This window comes from Meles meles, chromosome 1 (genome assembly GCF_922984935.1).
Source record: "Meles meles chromosome 1, mMelMel3.1 paternal haplotype, whole genome shotgun sequence".
Classification (NCBI taxonomy): Eukaryota; Metazoa; Chordata; class Mammalia; order Carnivora; family Mustelidae; genus Meles; species Meles meles.
Genome location: NC_060066.1, coordinates 100,129,605 through 100,139,646, shown reverse-complemented (window position 1 = coordinate 100,139,646; position 10,042 = coordinate 100,129,605). Strand labels below are relative to the sequence as shown.

General features: G+C 37.1%; 1 protein-coding gene across 3 annotated transcripts in view; it reads right to left on the bottom strand.

The window, feature by feature from the left end:
* Positions 1–10,042, bottom strand: part of ST18 (ST18 C2H2C-type zinc finger transcription factor) — a 106,966-nt gene that overhangs the window by 4,029 nt on the left and 92,895 nt on the right. For all 3 annotated transcript variants that reach the window (XM_046024067.1, XM_046024083.1, XM_046024075.1), the window contains 3 exons: positions 8,883–8,971; positions 1,967–2,070; positions 667–810 (listed from right to left, as the gene is read on the bottom strand). In XM_046024067.1, the coding sequence (XP_045880023.1) occupies positions 667–810; positions 1,967–2,070; positions 8,883–8,971 (337 nt within the window). The remainder of the gene's footprint in view (positions 1–666; positions 811–1,966; positions 2,071–8,882; positions 8,972–10,042) is intronic.

The window sequence follows — 10,042 nt, the reverse complement described above, 5'->3', positions numbered from 1 at the left end:
CATATTTTTTCACGAAATTGCTGCTTCTTTATATATCTTTATATATAAATTCTATATATAAAATTTGCAGCTCTAAAAAACTTGCTCTAAGCATTAAGGAAATTAAAAGCATTCGACAATGCAGCCTCTCTTCCAAATGTTTGTAATATTTATGAAAATGTGACAGGAACTAATTATCTATGAATTTTAAATAGTTGCCAAAACTCAAATATATGTTTAGATTTTGAAAATAATGACGACTTGCTCACTTTTTATTCCATATGAGAACATGAATATGTTCTTCCTACTTAACGCCAAATTAAAAACAATTTTTTTTTTTTTTTGGCTCTTGAGCAGGGTGGATGGCACAAATGGCTGTAAGCCTTCTAAGTTCTCTATTTGGAAATAAACTTTTAGTGAGGGAGCTCTGGCCTCCAACCTTCGTATTACATTATAAAGCAAGTTTTGAATAAACCCTCACCTTTAAATGATTCCTGCAATTTCAAAAGCCTTTGGCTTTTATGTAATTTAATCTATGTGTCTGTCACGGTCCCCCTGAGGGAGGTGGTTGCCTGTCAGACGCGATAGAGCATGCGCACTACCTGTGTGGTTGCTGACGCGTGGCCCTCCTGGTGAGTGCGCTGGGGCGCTGCAACCGAGCAAGCCAAGGTCCTGCTTTGGACTTACCATCTGTGGGAGCTGAATGTCCGCAAGGCTTGAGATGAGAGCTTGACTCAGGCCCGCCAGCTCCTTCAGCAGGCTCTCGTTGTTCTGTTCTATGAGCTTGTTCTCCTCCTCTATTGTCTTTAGGTTGCTCTCCATAGATGTGATCTGAAAAGGAAATAACTTGGGAATGTGAGCAACTGGATTTGGAGGAGGACAAGAGGTTTCTCTCTGAAGCAAAGACATCCGCTGAACCTGACTGCCAAGGAATGCGCACTACTCTGCAACTTCTCATAAAACCGCAACCCCCATATTGCTTTAAGTTTTGGAATCACATTCCCAAGTTTACATCTTTAGCCCAGACTTCCTATGAGTTGCAAATTCCACATCTCCACATGGTTATGTGGTGACTATCTCAAATTTAGTATGTTCAAGAGTGAGCCTTTGCAACTTCCCCCAAACCTGCTCCATACACAGTCCTCATTTTCCCAACTTGAACACTGCTCAGGCCTTCAAGGTATCCCTGAAAGCTCTCTTTTTCTCATAGTCCTTCACAATATCCAAGATGGAGACTGTCCTCACCTGCACTGATGGCCCGTGGGTCCAGCCCCTGGAATGACTGTGAATGCTTTGTCATGGGTAGACCTATGCCTGGCTTTGCCCCATGCAGTCTCTTCTTGGCCTATCTTCAACACAGCTACCAATACAAGTCTCTTAAGATGTAAGTCTTAATATAGGTCAAATTGATGGGGTTAACCATTGGCTCAAAATAAAAAATAAAAAAAAATTTCCATTTGGATAAATCTAGGCAGAGGATGGGGCAGATGTTACATAGAAGAATAAAGAATTGAGAAATTTCTTGGATTTTTCAGTAAACAGTGTCTCCAGAAAAATCTCCAAAAAGAATGTTTCTAACAAATATACATTCAGAGATGTTCTAGAAAATTCAAATGTGAAAAGTTGATCTGTTTATTTGAATTTTGAATAATACTAACTACTCATATCTTCTAATGACAGTTTTTCTAAAACACCATGTGCTTTGTAGGACTAGTTACAGGATGATTGGCTTTATTTGCTTCTAAAGCCTTTAAGACACCCAAGGCAAAAACATGAGTAGCTTTGCCTACAGATAGTCAATGATGGCCCAAAGTGATCTACCTAGCCATGCAATGGTGTCATCGAGACATGGTCAATGTATTCATTGTAAGATATCAGTTTATTTTTTTACACAACGTTTAACAGTTTAATGTTTTGCCTCCGCTAATGACTGTGATCACTTTAAAAATAACTAATAGTTTTTCTGTTGTGTTATTGTTGTTTTTACCTGCGTCTGAAGTTTCATCATATCTGCTTCAATTTTAAGGTTGGATTCATTCAATTCCTTTATTTCTTCATCCAAATGCCTAATTTCTTCATCACTCTCTAAACCTACAAAAAGTCAGACTATCTGAGTTTAAACAGAAAATATGAGACAGTGACAATATGAGTCATTTTATGTTTAAATTTGTCCTTTGCTAAGTGAAAATTGGACTTTAATTTGAAATGTTGAATCTTTACCCAAATCTACATCCAAGATTCTAAAAAAGTGGGGTAAAGAGTTCTTTTGTAAGAAAAAGGAGTAGAAAAGTAATACCATTTAATCTAGCACTGTTATGTTCCAGGTATGTTGCTCCACATGTCTGCAGATAATTTCTGATTTAAACTTCACTGCATGCTATGGGGCATGTTCCATTCATTATACCTTCTTCACATATGAAGACACTGAGTCTAGAGAGGCTAAATGCAGCCACACTCATCACGACAGAGGCTGCATAATCTGCCTGTGTCCAGAGTAACAGCAGAGCTAGGAATGAATTCCATATCCCATACATCCTCTCGTACACAGTGTTGTAAGAACAGTTATGACACGGAATTATGCTGATTAGTTGTTTATTTATTACCTGTGTGGGACCTTATGAATCATCACTGGAGGCAGAGCTGGGGTGTTGGCAGGGGGCTTAGAGTCCAGGGACACAAAATTTGGGTTCCCTATGTAGAGCTGGATAAGGAGCAATGCAATCTAGGAGAAGGAACATGGGCTTTGGAGTTTGAATGCTGGCCCTGACTCTTGCTCTTGAACCTGTACAACTTACTTAATTTCTTTGTGCCCCAGTTTCTTCTTCAATAAAATAAGCATAAAATCTATGTTGCAAGAATTAGTGCAATAAATTATAAAGTGCAGCATGTATAGTAGGTTCTCAATGAGTGGGAGTTATTTCTCATCACTATTTTATAGAAGGAATATGAATGCATTTTAAGTATTTTTTTTAAAGTTCAGAATGGAAGCTCATGTTAAAAAGGACAGAAGCAGGACATGAGGTGAGTGAATCTGCACCAAAAAGATGATGACAATTAAGATGGATAAATGTAAACTTCTGCATTTAGATTTAATAAGACTGAATTCATGAGAGCAAGGATGAGAAAACTGACAACTTGTTTGAAAGAGTTCCAGACTCTTACATTGCCCTGGGGTTACTACTCTGGACAACAGTTCATTGTCCCCTGAAAGTAAACTTCATGTGCTCTATGACCCATCAATTCCATCCCTAGGTACACTCCTGAGACAAACAGCTGCAGGTTCACAAGAGGAGGCATGCACTAGATGAACACGACACATTCACAAAAGCCCAGCCTGGAAACACACTGCATGCCCGCCAAAACAACATGAATGACTCTTACCAATAACATGTTAAGAAAAATGTGAGCTCTATTTACATAAAACTTGATTAAAAACAGGTGGCTGTTTTGTGGGTCCTTACTGCTTTATTATAAGTTACTAACTACCTAAATAAAAGTGGGCTATGCATGCACCAATGAAGAGAGTATGCTACGAGATTGATCTAATACGGGGCTCTGAGATTCAATAAAGAAGAAGAGCAAACCAACAACTAAGATCTGGGTATTTTAGTACCTAGACCAATTTGAATATGAGTCAACAGTGTGACACAGCTCCTAAGAGAACAATAAACAATCACCCAGGACCACACTAATGGTTGTATAATATCTAGGACACAGGATTTATTCTGAACTGGCTGACTGTATCCGGGGAATTTCACTGGGTTCTGAGCACCAAGTTTTACCAGTTGGTATCCTAGTACAGTATCTTTGTTTCTCAGATGAGTAGGATTGAAATACTTGTTTTTGACAACACCAGGGAGTGTAGATGATCCATTAAACAGGTATTTTGAGTGCTATCAGCACTTAAAATTTTTCTGGTTTGAGCAAATGAAAATTTCTATTGCTATATTTCTTTGCCAAATTGTTTTTCCTTTTTGTCTCTTCTCAATAAAATTCCACTTCAGAAGACGGCATTTTCTTACATAGTATCCGGTGAGGCAGACAATAAGCAAGGAAGCAACTGATAAAAATATGATGAACTATGAAGGAAACAAGCAGGGTGCTGGGGAAGCCTCTTTTAATCTGAGAGATTACAGATACAGTAAAAAACAGGCACATGAAAAGCTTGGGATTGGGTTGGGATGAGCATCCCAGGGGAGGAACTAGAAAGCACAGAGGCCTGGTGTGGGAAGGGAATGGATATTCTGATCCTGGGACTGTAAGAAGGCCCTCATGAGTGAAGAAACAGGTCATGGGAGACCTCACAAAGAGCTTGGGTTTATTCCCTGTGCAATGGGAGCCAGTGAAGAATTTTAAGCAGGGGAGTTGATGTGATCTGTTTGGCTTTGTGAAAGCATAACTCAGATCTGAATAGAGAATGGGGTGACAGGAAGAGAGAACAGAAACCAGAAGACCAGTTAGGAGATTATCACTGGGATCCTGGCTCATCTGATGGTTCTTTGCCCCATGGAAGTGGTAGTAAGTGTAATAGAAGTGGACTCAACATAAAACTTGTAGGTGGGATTCACAGCACTTGTGATGAATGGGAGGAAGGAGAAAAGAGAACGGAGGAATCAAGGAAGACTATCTGTTTCTGCTTGAGCAGCTGGGCAACTAGTGGCATTCCAGAGATGAGGGAGCCTAGGGGAGCAGAAGCTTCCAGCAGGAAAATCAAGAGTTTAATTTGGGATGTGAAGTCACAGATATTTGTGAGAAGACTCTGTGAGCCTAGATTCTTTGTACTGAGCTCTAGTTAGGATTACATTCCCCTGGCATCCAGTGCAGTGAGGACATTCAAGCCTCTTGACGAAGACAGGGCCATTTGAAAGATGCCTAAGAACAAAAGCCTATGGGGAAGGTATGATCATGAGATGAGACCTCAAAAAAGGAACATTGTGATGGGATCCAACATATAATAGGAACTCCATAAATTCTCAGGCAATTAATGGATAAATGAACTAATGTTTTTGTTATGATTTCTGGGATTTGGGGGGTTCTTTTTTTTTTTTTATTTTGGAGGGGAAGGGTGGTATTTTAGCCAGTCTCATTAAAATTTTTTTTTCATGAATACATTACCTTATCTATTTCTATTGATTATTTATCTGTCAACCTCCTCTCCATACTCAGTCTTTAAGAGGCTCTGACACTGAGTAGAACTGAGAGGATGCCACAGATTTTGAATTTCACACTGCACTTGCAAATATGAACTCATTTGATTCTTTAAGGATCCCAAGAAGAAGATATATTTCTTACCTCATTTTATGGATGGGAAAACAAGGCATGAAGAGGTTAAATAGTAAGCAGTAGAGCTAGGATTCAAAACGCAAGCTCTCTGGTTCCAGAATATGTTCTCTTAACCATTTTAATGTTACCTTTACTCATGGATATTTAATCTGCTTTGAAATTTTCAGTTAAATATTTGCGCTGATGTTCCTTGATGAATATACACACAACAGAATAGAGAGTAGAAGTAGAGGGCTGGGTTAGATGAGCCATGTATTGTTGACCACGGAAACCATATAAACTTTCCGCTAAATATTTTAGTGGAACTATTTCAGTGTTTCCTTATAGGGAAACCTGTTTAAAAGCAAAAGAATATGCTTTCTTTACTTGATACAAATCTATGCCTAATATACATAATTAGGGATTATATAACTTATAATAATACTTTATATTCTGTATAAATGAATAAGGGATGTAAACACTTGTGTATAGCGGATATACTCAACAAATAAGGGGCTTTAAGTTGTTAGATAAAGTTTTATCCAGAAAAGAATAATATATCACAATATTTAAAGCATGGTAATTTGCCACATGGAAAGAACTAGAAGGATCTGCTAAATATAAGAACACATACATAGGTCAACCATTATAACTTTTATTTGTCTCGCAAAGAACAGAAAGGCAAGGGTTTATTCATGTACAGATGTTCTAATTTTATTATCAAGGACCAGTAATGGTCTTTAAAAAATTAGCATGGCAATTTAATTATGGCAAGGAGGAGAACTAAAGATCAATTCTTCTAAAATAAACATAAATATTTTTGGTGTTGACGTCTCATGTTTTAACCGGTTTGTAGGTAAAATTCTCCTAACATGTTAGGTAATCCGACCAATTGCCTGAATGATTTGTATCTATTTTAATTTAATATAGAACAACAAGAAGTTTAGAGTCATATGCACTTTGTACGTTATTGCAATTTGATTTCTTTTTAGGATCTGGGGAATGTTGGGTTATGCCTGTTTTATAAGTCATCCAGGAAACCATGGCTGTTTCCAAGCTTTAAGGTAGGGGACTATGGAGATGGCACATCATTAGAGAAGGCCTCAAATAACTTTAGGTCCTCCCTGACCCTCCACTGACCACTGACTTGAACTCAGGTGGATTTTTCTTCACACACAAGTCATTGTGGGTTCTCAGGCTTCAGAAAAGCATCAGCCCCTAGCTTTTTAGATTATGAAAATGTGTGAATTTTCCAGTTTCATGGCCCATTTAGAATAAATGCACTTCAGACACTTGTCAATGTGTTCCAGCCATCTTTCTGCTGCTTCACATCCTTTGAAAGTTCAGCTGAAGATGCTCAATTTAAAAAGCATTCTTCAGGGTACACCTGAAAGTTTATAGCAGCAATGTCCACAATAGCCAAACTATGGAAAGAACCTAGATGTCCATCAACAGATGAACTGATAAAGAAGAGGTAGTATATATATACAATGGAATACTATGCAGCCATCAAAAGAAATGAAATCTTGCCATTTGCGATGACGTGGATGGAACTAGAGGGTATTATGCTTAGTGAAATAAGTCAATCAGAGAAACACAATTATCATATGATCTCCCTGATATGAGGGAGTTGAGAGGCAATGTGGGGGGTTTGGGGAGTAGGAAAGGAATAAATGAAACAAGATGGGATCAGGAGGGAGACAAACCATAAGAGACTTTTAATCTCACAAAACCAAACTGAGGGTCACTGGGGGGAGGTGGGTAGGGAGAGGGTGGTGGGGTTAGGGACATTGGGGAGGGTATGTGCTACAGTGAGTGCTGTGAAGTGTGTAAACCTGGCGATTCACAGACCTGTACCCCGGGGATAAAAATACATTATATGTTTATAAAAAATAAGAAATAAAAAAATTAATTAAAAAAAGCACCCTTCAAAGAAGGTATGTGCAGTCCATCTGCTCTGAGGTTACTATAACCATCTACTAGGGGGTTTGAACAGCCCAGTGGAACTGTGTGTACCTGGCCCACATCTCACTGGCACTCTGCAAAGCTTTACTATAATTTGTTGCAATGCCAACAGCTTACTGTCTTGTTCTTATCTTTATTAGGAAGAGCCTGTGATTTCTATTATATTTACTGTTAAAGGTGTTGCTGGTGTTCTTATAATGAAAACTCATAGGAAATATTTTCGTCATGCACTCACTTCCAGAGAAAGTTTTGCTTTGAATTTACTTGCTGATGTGTGATTCTTATAGTGATTATACTCTCCTTTTGCTTTGGGGTTTAAAGAGCTGAAAGTCAAATCTGAGATCCCTTTTTAACCAATGCAAAAAGGCTTGCTTCGTACATTCCTGTTATTATCCTCAGGCTTGTCCCACCTTGCTTTCTTATCTTTGATCTCCTTTTGTCTCATTTTTTTTGAATTAACTTCTAACTAGCTTTTTCTTAATGTAGCATTGCACTCCCCATCATTTAACTATTGCTTGAAAGAAGGTGACATATAAATTAAAATATATATATATGTATACACACACACACACACACACACACACACATAAAAAAATCGTGCCAGTTTCACAGAAAATGTGCTAAGAGGCGGTTGAGAAGTGGGGGATTTTCGAGGAACAATGAAAAACATCTGGAGAAAGCACTTTACGGAGCATCTAAGTGTTGGAAAGAATGTCCAGCGCAATCTCTAACCTCCAGTTCTTTAATCCCTCCTCCACAGGCAAATTGACCCCCTTCACCTCTTAGTGGTGGCTCCAAGAGGGAGAGCAGGTCCCCAAGAGGCCACTTTAGATAATGCATCTGACAGCAGATGAAAACCTCAGAAGGGAAATTTTAGGAGGCTCAAAAGTGCTTCCCTCCCTCAGATACTGTATATCTTCTTTGTAAAAAATCATAGCAAATTAAAAAGATTGGGAAATGCTTTCAAAGAAGTAAGGTAAAAACAGTTACTCCAATCCAGTTATGTGCCAAAGACATCATCAAATCAATCTCCAAAGCAAAATGATGTTTTGCCATTGTTTCTAGGTGCTTTAGAATGATGATCTAAGGAAACAACACATGCCTGAGATGACATTGATAAGAACTCTTAGGAAAAGCACTCAAGAATCAAAGGAAAATTGAAGGATCCAAAGATAGAGCTCAGAAACTGCATCTACTAACTTCTATAAAGCATTGACACTAGGGAAATACAGATATAAATTTAAATCATCCAGATTCATCATAAAAATATTTTGAGGATGCAACAAACCTTAAGGATTCAAAGACAGATGCCAAAACTGTATTTCTTGAAATTTGATAGAAGGCTTACAGCAGGAACACATACACACACACACACACTCATGCAAAGGTGTGATTTTGAGGACTGAAGGACAAAAGTTCAGCTGGTGTGTCTTAGTCCTTCAAGTGGTAATGCTTGATTTTCTGTGTTAGAGATATAATGAAAAAGGAAAGAAAAAAACCCAAGAAATTGTTTTTCAGATGAAGTTATAGTTTTAGTTGAAATTCAAGGAAAACATCCTTCTTGTATATTAAAATTACACTTTCCATATACAGAATAATTTGGCAGACGAACAACTTTGGGGAGCTACGGCTGAGACCTTGGTGGGAATGGCAGCTTTCTAGCCCTGTGCTCTTACCGCCAGTTGCTTTGAGCTTGATGGTCATTAGTTCTTCTGAGACCTTGCCCTTTTTGATGGCTTGTGCATTTAGAGGACATCCAGATAAGCTGTGAGAATAGAAATAGTACCAGTGTGTGAAATACATATTACTCCTTTTTTTTTTTTAACACATGTCACTACATCAAAAACTAATGACATATTGTATGGTGACTAACATAGCACATTAAAAAATAATTAAAAAAAACACATGTTACTTCTTACAAAAATTAAAATTTTGTACTCATCACTTATTAAGTCTTTGCCTACTAATTACGTTATAATCCGCAGTCTCTTTGTAGAAATAACACATAATATCTATGAACACAAAAGCAAAGACCCTCAGATAATATAATTATGTTTTGTGTTTTTGCTCTTTAAATCAAAATTCAAATAACTATTACTGATATTATCATTTAATTAATTTTGTTAAAATGTTACTATTCTGCATTCATACAAGTGCCTTTTTTAAGGAATGGTTATTTTATTTTCTGTAAATGTAAAATAGTACATATATATTACAAATAAGAATTATTCCAAATGAGTCAAAATTCCATGAATAATTAAGCAAAATCTAGTTCTTCCTGTCTTTTATGTACTATAGTCTGGTCTTTACAGAATGACTCAAATTAAAATGAACCCAAAATAATAAAAATAAACGGGTATATCACATGCTGTTTGGACATGGGAAGGTTTCTACTTTATGCTCTTAATTTTTTAAATATTACTTTTCATTAAAAAAAATGCCTATGCTGAAAGGAGAATGAAAGGAACCATTATAAATATATTCAGATGCACTGCCTGCAGGCGGTGTATTGTCCTGCAGTGGGGTTTACATCTTTTCCTTAATTGCTGTGTTCTTCAGCTGTGCTTCCTTTCTTTAATGTCATCTGTTTTATTTAAATTGTAACAAAATGATAATGAAACATTGAACAAAATTTGTTTACTGTAGTAGATGATAAGATGATTTTGTTGTTTTAAGTAACCATTCATTCTTTTGCAATTTTGTTGTATTTTTGGAGATGCAATTTTTAAATAATGTTAAAAATTGTCACAATCAGCCACTTAGAATATTTTTTTCCTACAGATATTTGGTTGCAATTCATGTACAAAATAATTATTTTCAATTCAAGCATTACAAC